Raw genomic sequence first — 22,249 nt, 5'->3', positions numbered from 1 at the left:
CTATTAAACCTATAATTAAGAGACTAAAAGGAATTAAAAATATAACCGTGATTATAAAGTGATTAGAAATGTACATACAAAAGTTGAGATAAGTCGACTTGAAATCTGGGCCACGTATAATGAGAACACATTTTATATGCAGACGGGTCAAATAACATGCTACAGTACGTACTTCCTCTTGTACACATTTCTTTCGGGACTAGCTGTAATTGTTTTGTTTTTTTGTTTATTCTAGAATAAACGATAGCCCAGAGGGCCTCATAGCCTAGCGGTCTTATTAAGTGGCAGCTAGGTGAGGGGTACCGGGTTCGATTCCCGGTTCGAGGGCAAGTTTTAATTTAATTTAAATTTGTTCTCGGCCTTTGGGAGGGTTGTACGGTACCGCGCGAGTGCCTAAACCGTACATGGAGGACACGGTCGAATTTCTAAAGACAAGCACGAATTATAAAAAATCCTATACTTGACGCTGGCTAATGCACAAATCGTGCCAGAGCCATAAAAACAAAATCCCATTACCCGATAGCCCAAATAACATTATTTATTAATTGTACATTGAACTTTGTGTAACCTTTGATTCCACCAAAACCTCATTGGTCACTAAGATTATACATTATTAGATCATAAAATATTAATTAAAAATGAGTGTTGAAAAAAAAACATAGTAACCACAGGAAATAATATTTTTCGTCCATGGTTTGGACGAAAGTGTTTAATAAAAAAAAAAATCGATTATATCATTATCACGAATATATTAATGAGCAGTGTTGGCCTAGTGGCTTCAGCGTGCGACTCTCATCCCTGAGGTCGAAGGTTCGATCCCCGGCTGTGCACTATTGGACTTTCTTTCTATGTGCGCATTTAACATTTGCTCGAACGGTGAAGGAAAACATCGTGAGGAAAGCGACATGTCTTAGACACAAAAAAAAAAGTCGACGGCGTGTGTCAGGTATTGGAGACTGATCACATACTTGCCTATTAGATTTAAAAATGATCATGAAACAGATTCAGAAATCTGAGGCCAAGACCTAAAGAGGTTGTAGCGCCACTGATTACTATAACGATTACGCCAAAGTTGTTATGAACTAACACTTTATTTTTGTATTATAATGTAGTCAAACTTTCTAAGTAGTTGGAATTAGCATGCATATAAAGAAATATGCAATGTATGGACATAGTTTGTAATTATTAAAACCTAAAATCCTCATTTCTTTATATTCAGTCATAACTTTGAAAAATTATATCTTTATATATATAATTCTTCTGTGAGTGTGTATGTCACTGAACTTCTCTCAAACGACTGGACCGATTTTGATGAAATTTTTTGTGTGTGTTCAAGGGGATCTGGGAATTGTTTAAATTCACAAATCCGCCAGATGGCGCTGCAGTGGGTACTTTCATACTTTGCTTTACTAATTGCTTGAAATATCATGCAGGACAACGTCTGTCGGGTCCACTAGTATTTTATAATATCTTATATACATTCTTACTAATAGCATCAAACACCATTGTCATTTGCTAATTCACAATCATTTCCAGGATTTATAAAAAGACTTGGTTCACTGACACGAGACAAAGACTTCTGGATATCTGCCAAATGGAAATTCATTTCGAAAAATTTCTCAAATCAAGATTATCTCGTTACAAAACTGGAAACGCATTGCACTATTATTTAAATTTAGCTCGATAAAGCAAAATAGAGACTTAGTGAAATAGTTTTACATTTTTGAGCTCATAAGCTCATTGAAGACATATCTCCAATGCTATTAAATTTATAGAATACGACAATAACATCGTATTTTAATTTTTACGGTAAACATTTTATAGATTTATGAAAGGTTTCTCTTAAATAAAATCAAAAAATCATTTATTTATATAGAACTCAATGTACACTTAGAAACATCAGAGAAAAAAATGATTTTTAATTACCGCTACTTCTGGCGGTAACTTCATTAATCATACAAGGCAAAGAGGCAGGTAGAAGGAGACCTGACCGCAGAAGCACGTCTTGGTTGATAAACCTTAGACAATAGTTTGATGAAAGCACCAAGTTATAGTTTAGAAGCGCGGCATCCAAAATATAACTAGACATGATGATCGCCAACCTTCGCAAGGAGATGGCACTATATGAAGCTAGTTCAGGCGTAGAAGACGAGAAGAACTCGCAATAAACTCTTCGTCATAAATATTTTTTTTTGTAAACAACCATTACATCATGTTCCTTACCATATGTTACAGCACTAACTAAAAAGCCTTTTTAGGAGACAAAATCCCGAATTTATTACACAATAACAATATTTTACAACACATGGTGACTGTCACCAGTAAAATACTCGAAGCTTATTTATTTTCTTAATATCCCCTGTAACTGTGCCGGACTATATTTTACACACATATTTTGTTAAGAAATTTCCTAAAATATATTATATATATTTATTATTATATAATATATATATTTCAATTCCTATTCTATATTCATGGGCGAGGGGCCCGTCGTCACGCCTCCCCTGCGCTCTTATTGCAGTGAGTGACGTATTAAAAAAGCCTATTAAGACTTAAATTTTAGTTTTGCGAGATCTTTGTTAGCACTTAGTATAAACTACTACCTTCACCGTACAGTTGGGACAAGGTCAGCTTTAATTACGCTTTGAACACCATAACTAATTAGCTCATTAACTAAATTACCTAATCTGTCAACTATACTATCAATTTTTTCTGGTTTTCTATTAGTCAAAATACGAGTGATTGACGAACTGTTTATTAAAAAAAGCGTTAGTTAAGCGGTAAAGAACACTGCTATCAAAGGCATAACCCATAAATACATCCTTTAGGGGTGACAACCTAGAACTTAAAATACTATTTGACAGAGTTCAACTTAATAACTGCTCATCATCACCGCATGAAATTTCAAAACTAATGTAACTGCTTAGAAGCGTTGGCTCGACGCGGACCCATGGGGACAGTTTAATTTTTTGCAAACAATTATTTTAACTGATATTCTTACGCCGTTTCGTTAGTTCGGAAATATTTCAGTGGGCACCTGGTTCCACAAATTGGTGGTGCGCGGGAAAAACTGTCTTGTACGTAAGTACTTAAATTTTTGTACCTTGTATTTACGATCTTCAGTAGTTATATAGGAAATTTCCCAGAAATAGAAGTGAAATTGATTATCATTCATAATATTTTATCTGAGGAAATAGTCGAAGAGTGATAATCATATTAATTATTTTCGAGATATCCACCGATTTTTGCGAATGAATAATGTTCAATAACCCGTTAATTCGTTCAAATAGCTGTAATTTCCAGACATCTAGTCGACATACTGACAAGTCATAAGTGTACATTATGTTACCTATGTGATTAAATGACTTTTTTACTTTTAATACAAAAGCTATAAAAATATACCCATGCACATAATTTTGTCCATGTTTAGATAACGTGAATAAATTATATCATTATTTGCCTCCTTGAATTTAATTTGGCAGAACACCGATAAGAATATGATAGTGATAAGCCGTATTGGCTTTTTATTCTATTTCATCTAAACTAGATTTTAAATCGTATCTAAACTTTGACAGTGTTTTGTCTCTTTCTTGTATCATTTATATTTTAAACGATTCCATATTTTTATTTTACTTTGACAAGGCTATTTAATAATTTAATTTAATTTTTTAATTTATTTCTCTTTTAGGTCTTGGCCTCAGATTTCTGAATCTGTTTCATGATCATTTTTAAATCTAATAGGCAAGTAGGTGATCAGCCTCGAGTGCCTGGCACACGCCGTCGACTTTTTGGGTCTAAGACATGTCGATTTCCTCACGATGTTTTCCTTCACCGTTGAGCAAATGTTAAATGCGCACGTAGAAAGAAATTCCATTGGTGCACAGCCAGGGATTGAACCTACGACCTCAGGTATGAGAGTCGCACGCTGAAGCCACTAGGCCAACACTGCTCTTTGACAAGGCAATAGTGAATATTATTTTCTCAGATTATTATTTTCTCACATTGGCCCTTTATCGGTACTCCAGGATCTCACTGTGCGGCAGCTAAAATATGTGAAGCATGAAGTTAGGAAGTTTCAAAACGTGTACACGTTACACGGTTCCAAATTCAAATCTTGATACCACTCGGTTTATATTTCGATTGAGTAATTATCCTTTCGAGTGCAATACAAAAATTACCTGTAAATTTACCTGTGGCCAGTTATTAAATTATTTTTTATTGGCCATAGATTACGGTAAGACGGAGGCATTTATGATTATTTGTTTCATTTTAGTTTTCTGTACTTCTTACATAGTTTGTATTGTTAAATTAATATTTTTGGTGTTTTTTTTTGGTACCCCTACAAGGGCCTTCCTGCCGAAACAAAGTTTCCAGCGCCACTGGTTTATATATATTTTATTTCGGTTGCCTAAAAGAGATCGTTTACTAGCAAAGTCACTTTTTATTTAATTCGTTCGTAAAACAAACATAAAAATACAATAATTTCCTTTAATAATATTAGAATAGATTGAATTTCCTTTAATAATATTGGAAAGCTTTTGGGGGGGTAGTATACTGCGATTTCAGAGTATACCTGGAGGGGATAAGAGGATAGCATTTATTGTCAATTTTGTAAATCTTAATTGTATTTTATTGTTTTTAGTCTAAGTTTGGCCATTGGGCTGTAAATAAATAAATAAATAAAACAAACCTTATATGCGCACTGGCAATAATCCTATCTCCAGCCAACTGCCACACGTGAAATTCATGCACCGCCAACACACCGTCGACCTCGTCCAACAGACGCCTTTGTATCGCGTCCACCTGCACAAACATTTAAATATGTATTTGATATGCCTCATGTGTAAACTGAATTTAATATATTTAAAAGGGGTGGGAGATGGTAAAAAAATAAAGGAAAAATTAAGTACTCTAGGGACAGAAAGAGAAGGAAGAGAAGACAAGTGACCCGAAGGGAGGATGACATAAGAGAAGCCGGGGTAAGAAGAATAATTGGAGACAGGAGTGTCAGGTCAAAATGGGGACTTTTAGAGGTAAAAAAGGAGGTTGTAAAAGTATTCATAAATATATCAAAGCAAAATAAAAGATAACAGAAACTTATTTATATTATCAGTCCCTCAATTTAACGTCAAAATCCATTCAACATAGAAATTACTCTAGTATAAGATCCCGCTATACAACGACCTTCACCGAGATGCTTATTTAATGAAACTTATTTTATATTTAATTTAATATGTCAATAAATATAATCCATATGGGTTGCCTAGCAAATTTCAGTCCAGAGTATGTTTAATGAATATTTAAAAAAAAAAAAAAAAATATAATTTGCATGTAGTAAATTTTTTGAACTTTTTTCAATCAATATTTTTAATCAGGGTAGTATTATATAAGTATCACTAAAAACTTCTTTTATACTAAAGATGTATATATACTTTAGTGTCACATAAAAAATATACACATAAATAATTAATTGATTAAAAACAACCTAACTTTTGCATATTCTATGGGCTTCATACTTTCGATTGGTATAGAATTTATCTAATAATCATACCGGTGAAATGTTTAAAAAAATATTTTTTTTTAAATTAATTAAAAATACTCTGGACTGAAATTTGCTAGGCAACCCATATGGATTATATTTATTGACATATTAAATTATATATAAAATAAGTTTCATTAAATAAGCATCTCGGTGAAGGTCGTTGTATAGCGGGATCTTAGACCACTCGGTTTGTCACGACGAACGTTCGAAATGAAGTCTTTAGCGCTGCATATAGAGTTTATAACACTAATTCTACACATATATTCAACTGCTTTGGAGCATGGAGGCATTCGTAATGGAATATCTTATAATAAAGTTACGCATGTACGTTTATGTGTTTACGTCTTAAGATTGTTTCGTAAGGGGGCGTCCATAAATTACGTGAAGTGTTTAAGGGGGGGAGGGGGTCGAGTCAAACCTCATTTTACGTTGGAGAGAGGGGGGGTCTCGGCAAATAACACGCAATTTTTTTTCTGATTGAAAAAAAATTAGGAAAACGGTTGGCCCTAAAGGCTATCTCTGCAACTTCCCGCTTACTCCATACCTAAACGCTCAACATTTCACTTATTTTGTTTTAGTCGGAAATAAAAGCACGAAGCAATTTTTTTTTCTTTTTACAATAACAATCCAACGCGTTTACGTAAGAAACCCACATTTTGAAAAATCTTACGTGAAATCCCCCCAGGATGGGGGAGGGGGTTGAATCCCCTCTCCATCCCATCATCTCATTATCTCACCATGGGGGATAGAGTCACGGAAAATTAAAAAAAAAACACCTCACGTAATTTATGGACGTAATTAAAATTGATGCTAAAATGCGAGAACCAGACTTATAGTTTATTTATATCTATTTTCAATTCAAGTTAATACAAATTTTTCAACTCCAACTCAAGCCATCTTTAAGAAATCTTTTCCAATCACTGGACAGACACTTTTTGGGTAGATGATAACTTAGCCTGTCCTATATACAAAAGGGGTCTTTAGAGGGTAGCTGTTTGACACGGAATATAACAATTTAGATAGAAGGTAACATATACACAACGTGCGGTGAAGGTAATATGTACGCTGTAGTAGATATTTAAGAACATTGAAGAGTACTTCATAGAATGTATCTCATATATAAAATTCTCGTGTCACAATGTTCGTTCCCATACTCCTCCGAAACGGCTCGACGGATTCTTATAAAAATTTTTGTGCATATTCAATAAGTCTGAGAATCGGCCACTATCTACTTTTCAAACCCCTAAATATTCTTTTTTAATTTTTAGAAAAAATTTATGATACAACATACAAAAATACATATAACCCTTAATCCCGTCCACGATCAACCCCTATTTTTTATTATAGTTAGTTAGTTTGAATGAACTAAAATATGTTTCGAAATGTATATTAGAAATAATATACATCGCAAAGGGACGTTTACCGGTTCAGCTAGTATTTCTATTTATTCTTTGCCAAAACACCTTTCTGACGAAATAATTAGCAAAATTGTGACACCTAACTGAATCTTTTTACATGAACAAGCAAGCCCAAAGGTATCGTCGGAATAAAACAGACGAAATGTCCGGACACTCAAACGCGCAATATGTCTTATCGCAAACCAAACGAACTTTATCACTAAAACTTTTGTTTGGCTAACCGCACACGTGTGTATAAATATGATTGCACGATTTGGTGCTGATCTAAAAATAGGTCATCGTTATAAACGTTTTTCCTTTGTTTTTATATTATTCTCTCTCTTGAGTCTGTAGCTCATGTCTGTATCAGGAAGGAAACATCTGGAGCGAAACATTTGTTTGCAGTTTGTGTCCAGCTCCTCTCTCATAACAGTGTACATTTTTGAGATCGACGAGTGTTTCACTTGATCCGTTCATCTGGTTGATAAAAATCGTATATACCACATGAAATCTTGAAGAAATGAAGTCTATCAGCAGTAGGAATCGTGAAATAAGACCACGCAATGATGCTATAGTACCCACAAAATTCTACATAAACATTTACAGTCCAGTGAAAACAAATTAAGTGATAACCAAACATTATATATCGAACCTTACCATGCCAGCGAAAGCACTCAAAAGAAGTTATACATATAATTTTCGGTTTATACCCGTTCAAGAATTAGTTTATTTATGTATGTGTTTAAAATTAGTGGCACTACAACCGTTGGAATGTTGGCCCTAGATTTGCGTCTTTCGTGATCATTACATTTTCTAATATCTTTTCTAGGATCAGCTTTCTGAGCCTGTCGACTTCTATATAAGGCATGTCGGGTTCCTTACGATGTGTAAAACCAGAGTACAAATCTACTACCTCAAGAGAGTCGCACGCTGAAGCAACTACGCCAACACAACTCACCTAAACTAGAGACAATATTATGGATTTTTAAAATTCCTCATCAATAAACTTACAACAATTAGGTAAATCGTTTAATACCTATAGAGCATTACAAGTTACTAGTTGTTCCTCGCAGTGTCACCCTAGTCAATTAATTAACATTTTTTTGACAATTTTATTGCGAAGTCATTAATAACTATGTCTCAATGTCAAAATTAAATACATTGATTACACATTTATCTAATAATATTATGAAAACTTACCTGTATATGTGTTGGTACAGTTTGTAGCAAAATAAGTGCGGACTCCCTCAATAGTGGCCAGACTGAGGTAAGTATTAATAAAACTAACACTATACTAAGGGCTGGGTCAATGTAGAATCGGTACTCCCATTCAGTCAACCATACAACTAATGCCGATATAACCACTATTATTGAACCTGAAACCAAATTACACGTTGTATTGAAACGTATGCTATTTGTAAAATAATTTGGACTTAGATGATAGATTACAGGAATTAAAGCTCTAAGTACAATGTGATAAAGATTCAATTCTCTTGCATATATACGAAGGTCTTGTAACTGCTGGGACGAAACCCAGGATTCTTCAATAGTCTAGTAAAAGTATCTTTTAGTAATCCTAAACTTTCCGTACTGTTTTTATGTATGATAAATAATTTCGATTGGAATACCAGAACTATTGCTATGTTAACGAACTGTGTCTTAGGTTGGTATGACGCCAAATAAAATTTGTAACCTCTCTAATACATATAAGCGTAAAATAGGGTAAATATGTCAAATCACGGCTTCGCATTAGACGGACAGACGGGGTCAAACGGGCAGGGGCTCACCAGATGTTATGTGATCAACCATATACACTCACATTGCCAGCGGGCTCGCAAATGCGTTGCCGGCCTTTTAAGAATTGGAACAATCTTTTCTTGAAGGACCCTAAGTGGAATTGGAACATCAGTGGGCAGCTGGTTTCACATAGTGGCAGTGCGCGGCAATAAAAACGAAATTCCACCCGTATCACCTCGACGTCCGATGATGAAACTCAGCTGCAGGTATTAATCCGAACAACTGCTCTGAGCACTCTCTGCGGTAGAAGTATCATTACTAATCACTTGGCATTTTATTGCTTTGTGATCTATCATTCAGTTTATTTATTTATTTGGCAATTCATTTATATAATTGTAGTGTGCTATAAATGTGAAATTTACATTGCTACCATGTTCAATGACGTCTCCGACATAAACGTACCGAAAAACATTGTTATTCTCAATCTGTTGCTATTTATAATTCCGGACTAGATTTAAACCGCGCACATTATAATTCAGTTCACAGATTTAAAATTTGCAAGTAGAACAGAATACGTCAATATTTTTACACCCACTTTTCGAATTTCGAATGTCATTTTAAATTGCCATTCTAAATTTCAAAATATCACAAATATTTGTTTGTCCCTGGTTTATAAATATTCTGACTCTTCGTTCTAGTTTTAGTACGGAATATAAATACATCTTCACGTGTTTACAAGTCTCGCTATATAGGACCAGAGGCTGATCAAAACAAGACTGATACAGAATTTTATAATATTTTTTTTTATTATATATCTGTTTTATGATACCTATATGTTTTTTAAAAAATATATTTTGATTGGTTCAGATATTATTATTTATTTTTATGTTTTTATTTATAATTATTAGTATAAATTTTTGTAATTTAAGTTATATGTTAGGTTGTGATATAATTTCTTTTGGTTTAATTTTATTGAGTTTGAATTTGTTCTTTAATAATTATAGCTAGAGAAAATTTATATTTAAGATAAAATATTATTTAAATTTATTTTTAATTAATATTTTGTTTTTATTAATTATATTATATTTAACTTTTAGCTCAAATATTTATATGCTGTGACGACAAATCAAATAAACTCTTTACACCATTCATCAATTGTTGTACATATAATAAAAACCATAGTTTATTTACACACACATATGCAACATATGTAAAACATAAAGATTTCAAAGTACATAACCGTATATAATGAACATGTAGTGTCTAAGACTTAGTACATTGATAGACTTCGAATTGATTTTTATAGAACAGGGGATACCGACGTCCATGGCAGTCAATGGCAGACGGTTCACAGGTGCGTTGCCGGCCTTTTAAAAATGTAGGCAATATTGCATACTGTTCGTTTATAGGAAAATGTAAACAACTACTTTTAACTAGACTATATCAGTATCGAACTGATAAGTGTGTGAAATGATTCCCGATATCACATCAGTTAAACGATAGGAAGAAAGTGGAGCAAGGTTAAAATTGTTCGCATTTTATTCCAGAATTAATGTCAATGACAGCACAGTTTTTGAACTAGCCAAGGTTAGACAGAGACAGATGTAGCGACAGATTTTATCAGACACTACAAAATATTATAGAAATAATATTTTTCCGTACCAAGTAAGTTACACTTAAAGAACGACACGTGTAGTCTCGATAATAGTTGCGTACGGCAAACACAATTATTATAATCTATACTAACACTAGCAGACTCCGTAGTATAGTCATGGGGACCACCATGCTTTCTTGGTGGTTATGCCATTAAATTAGCTTATGTGAAACTTTGGTACTTTCAAAACAGCGCCATCTGTTAGAATTATGACTGTCAAATAATTTGCAATAAAATAATATGGCGGGTGGGTATACATTATATATGTCTTTTAATGTATACTTCAGAGTAAAAGGAGTATATTTGGGAAGCAAATATTTCTTAAGAAAGTTAAATAATAAAAAATAAAGTATCAGTCTATAAAAATACATTCAAAAGGCCAATCTCGGTCTTATTGAAATATAATTACTTGATTTTGCGGATAAAATCGCATGAAAGCACCGGATGCAATCATTTTAGAATTATCCTGAGAAATCGGACATTAGGCATTCTCACGAATGAATTTGAGAACTTCAATTGGTAATTTTACTTTTAAGTTTTTTTTTAATGTCATCACTTTTACGTTATTTCAATATTACAGAAAAATACACATGCTTACGCCGGCTCAAAGACATAGAGCTATACATATATACAACCTTCAGCGAGAAAGGCATAATGACAACAAACATCTTTGAACCGGAACAATAATCTTTGAACCGGAAATAAACGTATCTAACGTTTGTAGTAATATTGTAACACGACTCGAACATTTTTGCTCAATCGCCTTTATAAATAGACTTCGCATAATCGGCTATTTGAAAGTATGAAAACTTTGTGTTATTGAGAATAATCTGTATAAGAAATATTACACAGGGTTAGTAGTAAAATGAAACGTAAATAGTGAAAAAATCCGTAGTTCCATATTGATTTTCATATATCACGTAGACAGAAGACCGGCAGTTCACCGGCGGCTCTACACAGTAGTTGAGTAGATGCTTCCAATGGAAAGCCACTCTACATGACAGCACCACAGAACAGATTCACTCATAGTCTCTTAGGGCTAGTTGCAAAGCCCAGAAGAAAAATAAATTAAACATATCACGTGACACAAAAATATCACAGACTTTTCTAATCCTGATGCTATTGTGGACTTAAATTTTGTCGGAAACTATATTTTTTGACAATTAACACTTGAAAAACTTGACGTTTGTTCACTTGTTAACAAGCATGGTACGTATTAGTGCGACGCCATCTTGCCTAGAGACTCGTCTTGATGGGTTTTTGAAATTATCAATGTTTAATTTGTTTTAAAGCATAATTGAAAATAAGAAGTATATGTTCTGTAGCCGCTAATAAATAATCCAAAATGGTTTTTAAAGTCATGTCAAATATGAGCAAAACATTTGTCGATAGTATTGTCTTTTATTGACATAACTTTTACACATTTAAAGAAAACACTTTTACCGGATTGAAGTTATGTATTATTATAAATTTACAATTATTTTACATTCGCGTACCTTACAGCGTGCGTGGTCACGGTGACTGACACACCCACTGATCAGCCAAAACCCTACATCTTTTAGTCGATACCAACTCCGTGGAAATAAATATAGATAATTCAACTTTTTCTACAGCTGCGATACTTTTTTGACATTCAACACCTTGTTTTCAGTCACCGTGACCACGCACGCTGTAAAGCACGCGAAACGTCGGAAAAATTTAAAATTATGTAAAATAATTGTAAATTTACAATAATACATAACTTCAATGCGGTAAAAAAGGTTTTTTTTAAACATTTGTCCCTTAGTAATATTTTTATATTTTTGGTCTGGCTTTAAAGATATTTTTAACATATAACTAAGATAAGAATGTGAATATAAATATTGTAAACTTTGATATGCGTTTGATATCAAAAAGTTATCTACACTCATATCTTGTTACCAAGAGTTGCCTCATGCAAGAGAAAACCCCGTAATTCGACAGTACGAAGACGGGCGCGGTGGTGTGAATTAATCGTCCGTCACGCGTTGGTCAATGCCTTCAACGTTCTTAGAATCACGAGAACACAAAACAAAAGAAAAATTCGTACAAAACGCAACTCTCGTGTTATTTTTGTACATAACAATGTATAAATGCAAATTAGGATATACATAACTAGCTGTACATCGGTTTCAGCTTTTAAGTCTTTCGTCTTAATTAATTGACTATTATGTCAATATATTGAAGATCTGACAGTTTTCGGTTTCATTTAATCACTCACTTTTCATACTAAATTATATATATAAAATTCTCGGGTCACAATGTTCGTTCCCATACTCCTCCGAAACGGCACGACTGATTCTTATGAAATTTTATATTCATATTCAGTAAGTCTGAGAATCGGCTACTATGTATATTTCAAACTCCTAAGTGATAAGGTGTGTCCACACAATTTTTTTTTTATTCTTTTAGAAAAAAAATAGTTTTTATTTTTTTATGGTATATAAAATACATTATACAAAAATACATACAACCCTTAATTTTCACCCCTCTACGATCAACCCCTATTTTTTTATTATTGATAGTTATTTTTATTGAAATAAAAAATTTCATGGCAAAACAACGTTTTCCGGTTCAGCTAGTTTATCTATATTTGTCTATCTGTCATAATGACAGGATCGCTTAGAATATATTTTATCTGTGGCTTTACTTACCTAAAGCATCGGAGAGCACGTGCAAAAACACACCCTTCATATTCAAGTGCCCCGGGTCTGTACTCTTAGGCGCTTGCTTCTTCGGTAGTTTGTCAACTTTGGGTGGAACCATTTCATCTGTCTCTTCATTATCTGTGGTCGCATGACCAAGGGCCATGTCTGCATTGCTATTCACTAACTCTGTGAGGTGTCTGACATTCGATGGAGGTGGAACACCGCCGTGTGTGTGGCCATGACTGCTGCCGTGTTCTGTAAGAGTAAAGTTTTATTCGTACTAACAGGAACTATGGTAACACTATTTACACACTACACAATAATGTTTTTAATACGATTTGTATTATTAATAGAATCTGCGTGTTTGTGTCTTATTTAGTAGAATTTCAGAAATAAGTTTCTATCAATATACACAAATTATATTCATCTACTGTCAAAATCGTTTACGACGACATCGTTTATAAGAAAATACCGGTTATATTGACCAAACTCAAAGTTCCCGGCTGAATTCTATTGTATTAGATACTTAATAACGTCATCGGCTGTTACGACTATCGGTTTTTACGACCTAATATGAATAGTCCCTTTGATGTCGTTATAACAGATTTTGACTGTATGTAACAAGAATTAGTTTTGTGTAAACTATAAGAGGATGGAACATAAATTTCTTACTTCATTAGTTTTTCCTGCTACGACTATTACAAGATAAATTGAAAGAAATAATATTGACATTAATGAAAGATAAAATTTTAATTATTCATTCAACTGTAAAATTATATTTCAGCTGTGCTAAACGCGTGATTATATATACTCGCATATTAAATATTAGGTGAAGTTGAATGCAAGAAAGGAATGGAAAAAGCGTACTTAAAATAAGGAAAATACAAAAAGTACCAAAAGTTTAAGACGTCTTACAAAAACTTTCGCAAAACAGAAGTGGCAATGGGCGGGACATATAGCAATATAAAACATGAACTTTACAGACAATATGGAAAAGACCAAGGGGAAAAATTTTCCGAAATCTTATACATTGTAATGCATATGTACTTAAAATTAATAAACAGTTTTTTTTTAAGAAGGGTTAGAAAAAGGTTAATAAGAAGGTAATGGAGAAAGAAAGCCAGCCATGCATAGAGAAATTTGGAAAAAGCTTGAGGAGGCATTTGGCCCATGAAGGGGTCCCAATCAAAGGTACTGACGGAAGTTATGATAACGATTATCATAACTTCCGTCAGTACCTTTGATTGGGACCAATTCATGGGTAAATGCCTGGTCAACAAGAAAAAAAAATATTACGAATTTAAACTGTATATTGTTCACATTTGTAAAGAAATAAACAAGTTTTATTATTTTCTATTATATTAAATATTAAAAACAGTTATTCAGAAGTAACACAAGACACCTTGTACAAAAAGTCTTTTAAACCCAATACTGTTTCTTCCAGGAATATTGTGGTATGTTGACCTCGGATGGAAACCTTTTTTTGTTTATGTTAAATCGAACCGAATAAGCAGACCGACCGTTAGGTGTTTTATTTGAATTTATTTGTACATTTCTCAAACCAAGATTAATTAATGAAATACGGACGATTTTTGCCCAAGTTTCATCTCTTTAATTCCGGACAAAGTTATTTAACTAGAAATACTACCAGAATTGTTTCTGACCTTAATGTTTAGTTAAGCGAGATTAACTGGCATTTATTATTTTAAACATTCACAGCACAGGCTACAACAGGTATCAAGCCATAAATAATATTTATTATTTTTTGATTATACAGTATGTAACACATCATACAAACTCCAATATTCGTAAACTCATTAAAGTTACGTACTATATAAGTATAAGTAAGGTGACCAACTATTTTTTGTACAAAAAGAGTACACTTTGCAAGTATTTCATAGGTGAAAAAATAGAAAGAAGAAAAAACTTTATTTTCTTTTAAAAACATATTTTTTTGTGGTTTTTTTTTGCTAAACGAGGATGTTCGTCTAATAATATAGCTACATTCGCAAGACTTTGCATATTAAAGTTGACTGTTAAGATGGCAGAATTTGTTTTTACAGAAAGTTGCGACTTCAACAGCAGCATTAGTGCCTTAACAACTAAAATAATCTAAAAATGTTTTAGAAATTCAAATGAGTACTTTCAGAGTACAGGATTTGAAGAGTACGGTTTGCGATAAACAAGTACTAAACTCAGTAAATGAGTATAGTTGGTCACCTTAGTATAAGGAGAGTATAAAAACTACAGAATCCTTTGTCTATTAGAATACGATAATCGACTATATTTATAAATATTAAATGCGGAAACAAAAGGCTCCAATCGGTCGACTTGTTCGCATTGATAGTAAGCTTTGTTATCAACGGGTTGTTCTATATTCAAACGTTAATTTCAATACGGGGACAATAAACAAGCCGGCGTCTATTGTTTGGCAAACACCTATTGTAAGTCACCTTGACAATCGAAAATAGCTAAATTAAATAATTGGACATGCCTTTGAATAAACGCGTTGTAAAAATCTACTATTCCATTCCATTTTTAAAAACGTGAGTGTTTCATGATTAGAATTTTAGTTCAGTTCAATGTCGTCCTTATTTGCTTCGTGCCAAGGTTTATTAAGCAATGATTATAAATTCTAACGTTGCTTTGACGGTCATGGTTATCATTATACGCCATTGATACATTCAGATTATAGATTAATTTGCTGTAATGCACAAAATCAGCTGATAGTTCGGGTAAGAGTTCATGACCTTTTAGGGTGAATGACCTCTCTGTCTTGGCACTATGCATAGCATTTATTAGCACTTTAATATAGGAGAGGAGAATCGTCGGAATCTTTTTTATAATGTATATTACTCGTACCGATTAAGAATACTATGAATCAGTGGCGCTACAACCTTTTTAGGTCTTGGCCTCAGATTTCGGAATCTGTTTCATGATCATTAATAAATCTAATAGCAAGAAGGTGATCAGCCTCCAGTGCCTGACACACACCGTCGACTTTTTGGGTCTAAGGCATATCGGTTTCCTCACGATGTTTACCTTCACCGTTCGAGCTTATGTTAAATGCGCACATAGAAAGAAAGTAAATTATTTTTTTGGAAAAAAACTGGTTTTTTTTTCATTCAAAGCATCCCCTAACCCAGGAACCGTAGCGAATCTTCAGGCTTTAATTATAAAGCTGTCGCACGGCGTTTAAACTCGTTCACTTGTTTGATTTCTTTCATGAGCTATTAAATGCCGTATAAATTGGCTGATTTCTGTTGCGCTTTCAATGTTTTGTTCATAGTATACCACATTAAAACACAAACATATACAATTTGTTTTTTAATTATATTTATCATAGTATTTACAGTTAAATATAATTAAGAAGATATTTATTGTGCGGTCTCACAATTTTGATTCGGCAAACAAATTCTACGAATCAATGTGTAGGCATTTCCCACAATCTCCGTACATGTTATTAACCAACGTGTATATTATCATAACATTTCTGGCGTGTTATACTTTGAATATTACAATAATATAAACTTCACAGGGCTCATTAATATATGACAAACATAAAGGAAAGTTTGTTTAAACAGAGATGAATTTAAGAAAACAAGTTCGCAAGTTTATAAAAATCAAAGTAAAGGACTCTAAGGCCGTTTCTCCACTGCTCCGGTCCGGCAAACGTTAATTACCGATCCGATTTACAAACTCACGATAGTACTTACGTACTTCTCCACTACTCCGGCATCCGGTTTTTAACGATCCGATAACTTGCTAGATCGGAACGCGGTGTTTTATCTGTCCAAGTATATCCAAGTATCCAAGAGGTTATAAATTATTATTCACAGGTTTATTTATAGTTTATTTAATTTGAAAGAATCTGGATAACCTGGACCATTAAACCAAGTATTAGTGAAATATTTATTAAGTAGATTATAATATTTTAAGATCGACAAAAAAAAAGTAATAAACTTGCCAGTTGCCAGGGCAATAAAATATTCAGAATTTAGAACGTTTTAAAATAAAGTATATGGGTTTTAATTAGTATAAGTGTTGCATGATAAATATACAAGTATCGATTATTGTCGGATCGGATATAGTGGAGAAGCGCAATCCGGCCTTCCGATATTTTTCTCATGACTCATTCCGGTCCGGCAAACGTTAATTACCGATCCGATTTAGAAACTCACAACAGTACTTACGTGCTTCTCCACTACTCCGGCATCCGGTTTTTATCGATCCGATAACTTGCTAGATCGGAACGCGGTGTTTTATCGGTCCAAGTATATCCAAGAGGTTAAAAATTATTATTCACAGGTTTATTTATAGTTTCTTTAATTTGAAAGAACCTGGATAACCTGGACCAAACCAAATTATGTTGCTATTTATTTATATTTTTATACCATAGTAATAGTGAACTGTTTATTAAGTAGATTATAATATTTCAAGATAGACAATATAAAAAAGTAATAAACTAGCCAGGCCAATAAAATATCAGAATTTAGAACGTTTTATTAATAAAATTAAGTATTTGGGTTTTAGTTAATATAAGCGTTGCATGATAAATACACAAGTATCGATTATTGTCGGATCGGATATAGTGGAGAAGCGCAATCCGGCCTTCCGATATTTTTCTCATGACTCATTCCGGTATCCGACGTCGGACCGGAGCAGTGGAGAAAGGGCCTTACTGGTGTCACATTTTAGTTATTATAATTAAAATTGATCAGAAGTGGCGAAACATATTTAAAAAATTATGTTATAAAATTCTCGTGTCACAATGTTCGTTGCCATACTCCTCCGAAACGGCTCGACCGATTCTTATGAAATTTTTTATGCATATTCAGTAAGTCTGATAATCGGCTACTATCTATCTTTTAAACCTCTAGGTTATAAGGGTTGTCCACCCCAAGAATTTATATTTTATTTCTTAGACAATAAAATTTGTTTTTATTTTTTTCGATACAGCATTAATTTCAAATAAATACAGTTACTATCAATGTAAAAAATAACAAAATAAAATCAAGTATCAAGTAACTTTAATTCACAAAATATATCAAAGTCCTGTGTGTGAATTTTGAAAAGAGCTGAATAATGCGTCTGCCCCAGTAAATTTTAAGGGCAATGTTGGCCTAGTGGCTTCAGCGCGCGACTCTCATCCCTGAGATAGTAGGTTCGATACCCGGCTGTGCACCAATGAACTTACTTTCTATGTGCGCATTTAATATTCGCTCGAACAGCGAACGGAAACTTCGTAAACCGGCTTGCCTTAGACCCAAAAAAGTCGACGGCGTATGTCAGGCACAGGAGGCTGATCACCTGATACTTGCCTATTAGTTTGACAAATCACGAAACATACAGAAATCTGAGCCTAAAAAGGTTGTAGCGCTATTTTTTTTTATTACATATAAATCGAGATAAGTAAGTATATAAATGATTAAGGTTTAATTTCAGTTTTTTTTAATTTAATAATGTACTTAATACTTATGTTTTCTATTTTATATATGTATTTTGTTTATTAATGTAATCTGTTTTGGCTTTGTATATTCTCTGTGTTTTCTTTTATAGTATGGATATGTGTTAGCTGTAAGATCACTTATAAATAAATAGTCGCTAAGCTTCGACTCGAAAACTTACTTAATAAAATACATACCATGAAACAGGAATAGCCCAACGATATTCAAAACCAGCCCCAATGTACCCACAGCAACCAATAGTTTCGCATTGTGTATCGTCTCAATATTGATAAACCTCTGAACAGCCTCCACTGTGATGCTGAAGCACAATGCCACAAGGAAGACTGCATTAACTAAGGCACCAAGTACTTCAGCGCGCGCCCATCCGAATGTGTTCTTTGACCATTTCTTCGGCGACATCTGTTGGTGAATATAATATAATATATTTGGCCTATTCTCGTGTCACAGTTTTCGTTGCCATACTCCTCCGAAACGGCTTGACCGATTTTGATGAAATTTTCTGGATTATCCGGTATCTATGAGAATCGACCAACATCTATTTTTCATCCCCTAAATGTTAGGGGTAAGTCCACCCCTAAATTTTATTTTTTATTTTTTAGACAAAAATTTTAATTTCTATTTTTTTTATGATACAGCATTAAAAAATACATACAACCCCTACTTTTTTCACCCCTCTACGATCAACCCCTATTTTTTTTTTAAATATACATGGCAAAACGACGTTTGCCGGATCAGCTAGTATAATATAATATATTTGGCCTATTTCTAGAGGGCCTACTGCCGTCAATCAGTTTCGATCACTTGGATTCTGGAAAAGCGTTTGATAACATCGATCAAATTGGAAGGGAAGTTAATGGCTACTAATCGCAAATACAATTTTTTTTTATAGAGCAAACAGGCAGATGTTAAGTGATACCGCCCCGCCGCCCATGGACACTCAATGCCAGAGGGCTCACGAGTGCGTTGCCGGCCTTTTCAGAATTGGTACGCTCTTTATAAGACCAAATAGCAAAAAATCAAATTTACGGGTAGCCGTACTTCATTCGCCGTATACGAGACATTCAATTTATGTTTACATTATTAGTTTTAAATCCTAACACGATAAAAAGACGCAATTAATAGAAGAGCGCAAACTACTTCGATATATGTACTTATTTAACCTAGTTTATTCTAAGAGTACATTGTCTTCACATATAATTATTTAACAAATGTAACAAAATATTGTAAACCTATTTTAAAAGAGTAAGTGTGGAGTTTCTTGCAAATTCTTCTCCACACGAAACTACCTTTTGGAAGGGGCAACTAGAATCTTCTTTATATTTTTTTTTTGACGTTCAAAAGTGCCATTTTAGATGGTCTAATTGAAATAAATGATTTGACTTTATGGGAGTATTAATTCGTTTCTGAATATTACCCTCAGACCGTATACACAAATTTGTGTTTTTACAATGCATCAGTAGTCAAATGACCGAAGAATTTGTTATAATAACCAAAACTATTTTCTAACAATATCAAAAATAGAGCGAAATCCTGTCCCCCAGGGTCATGTCATGAACACGCATGACAACACCCCTCCCCCCTCCAGATCCCTCTTCAGATGCAAGAGATATCCTAACTTTAAATCACTACATAGTATAAAACAAAGTCGCTTTCTCTGTCCCTATATCCCTATGTACGCTTAAATCTTTAAAACTACACAACGGATTTTGATGCGGTTTTTTTAATAGATAGAGTGATTAAAGAGGAAGGTTTATATGTATAATAAAATCCATTAAATAGTGGAGAAATACTGTTAATTATGAGGTTTCTAATGTGATGTCGTAAATAATTAAATTTTTTCCGCTTATATTGCAAACGCAGGCCGAACCCTACGAGATTTATCAAAATAACGTACTAAGTATTGTACACATTGAAAAGGTCTACAGAAAACTCCGCGGTGGTATATATTTATCTCCTAAGGATATCCCACAATAAATTTTTTTGTCATTTACTTTTTACGACAAATAATGGTTAATTTTCCAAGCGATTTTAACCAATACAGCATTAATCCTTATCCAATTATTTTTATTTATTTATTGTATTAATGTTATTACCTTAATGAAATCCTAAATTAAGTTAACACGATATTATTAGACTGTTAGGCGGAACTAAGTTAGCCGGGTCAGCTAGTACTTTTATAAATGCCAAAATATAAACATATGTAATATATATAGAACATACCTACAACTAAATTTCCTATAAGAAATTGTAATAATGCCCACGCATTGCGTTATTTACTCAGACAGAATGAGGAAAATACCGCTATAAAAACTATACCCTACATTTTTACATATTGACTCATTGTACGTGATGACGTCATAAGGCGGACAAGGTTCGATTGTAAAAAGCCCGATATCCGAGATCTATATCTATTTTTATATCAATTCAAATCCAAACAAGGAAAATGCGTAAATTAATCGAAATCTATTTCACACTAGATAATATAGGGAAGTTGCATATAGATTTTCCTGCATGGTTTACCAGCAATCGAGTTTCAATGGAAATATGAAAACCGATCACGCCCTACAGTGGCGTAACTATACCATCGGGGGCCCGTGGCAAATTCTTTTGATGGGGCCATGGAATTAACTTCGAGATTTTTAGCGTACTCAATTACACGTTGTATATGTCCCACTAATGGCCAAAGGGGTCCTCTCTTAGGCGAGAGGGAATGGTCTGTAGTCCCCACGCTAGCCCAATGCGTATTGGAGATTTCACATTCATAGAACATAATATCTCTTGGTCGAGGGCACTCTTGGGTTGGGGGCCCGTGGCGTTTTGCCAGCCCTGCCTCCCTAATGTTACGTCACTGACGGCCTAGGCAACTAAAAAATTACTTGACAATTTTCCAACACATAAAAAAATTATTACATCTACTTGACTTGATTTTTTAACATGTTTGAATTATCAGTTATTGGTTGTTTATCAAAAGATTTATCAGTGCACTATCTATTTGAGGAAAAATTACGATTTTCGAAATCACTACATTGAAAACTGTTACAGTATCTAATTAATAACACGCCATAATATCCTCTTTTCTTTTAAATTCCCACTCTTTTGCAGGGCTATCCAATACTTTCTTCATCATAGAAAGATAGCATTTTTTATAAAAAAAACAGATTTCGTTCATTTATAGATTATATACGGTTCTAATTAGGAGCCCTATTGTTAGAAGAGACCATCTTTGGGCTCGATAGTCAGAATAAACAATTCAAATTCACAAAATGCTCACTCATATTATATAGTAATAAAAAGAGAAGGAAATACTTGTAATGAATTGTTTTCAAACAACACTTTACAGTAAAGTTGTATTGTAAATATAATTCTATTGATTAAGATGTTGAGAGCCATGCGCTGATAAATAGATAATTATGCATTATTTATAATAACATAGGATACACTGCAAGTGTAAATACGAGGGGTGATCCAAAAGTAATGATAATCGGTTATTTGTACAGCACATAAAAATATGAAAAAAATTGTTTTAGGTTCCTCATATATCCACTAGTTCAGCATAAAAAAATCATATAAATAGGCCACGATTTCCGGGAGGTACGTTCATTTGAATACGAACAGACGGAAAGTAAACATCAAAATGTAGAAAAACGAAATCATAGCTGTCATAAAGTACTTCTGTTTGAAAAAAAATTCTACCAAAGACATACACAGCGACCTAGTGGAAACATTGGGGGACTCTGCTCCTTCATATTCCACAGTTGCGCGCTGGGCAAAGGAGTTCAAGCTGG

At 33.5% G+C, this 22,249-nt stretch overlaps 1 protein-coding gene across 2 annotated transcripts in view; it reads right to left on the bottom strand.

Annotated features, from left to right (window-relative positions):
* Nucleotides 1-22,249, bottom strand: part of LOC125057727 (zinc transporter 1) — a 35,811-nt gene that overhangs the window by 10,358 nt on the left and 3,204 nt on the right. For both annotated transcript variants that reach the window (XM_047661578.1, XM_047661579.1), the window contains exons 3-6: nt 18,641-18,863; nt 13,003-13,251; nt 8,140-8,315; nt 4,691-4,803 (exon numbers count right to left, since the gene is read on the bottom strand). In XM_047661578.1, the coding sequence (XP_047517534.1) occupies nt 4,691-4,803; nt 8,140-8,315; nt 13,003-13,251; nt 18,641-18,863 (761 nt within the window). The remainder of the gene's footprint in view (nt 1-4,690; nt 4,804-8,139; nt 8,316-13,002; nt 13,252-18,640; nt 18,864-22,249) is intronic.

This window comes from Pieris napi, chromosome 17, assembly GCF_905475465.1.
Source record: "Pieris napi chromosome 17, ilPieNapi1.2, whole genome shotgun sequence".
In the NCBI taxonomy this organism is placed as follows: domain Eukaryota; kingdom Metazoa; phylum Arthropoda; class Insecta; order Lepidoptera; family Pieridae; genus Pieris; species Pieris napi.
The sequence above is the reverse complement of the archived record's forward strand: the minus strand, read 5'-3'. Positions and strand labels throughout refer to the sequence as shown.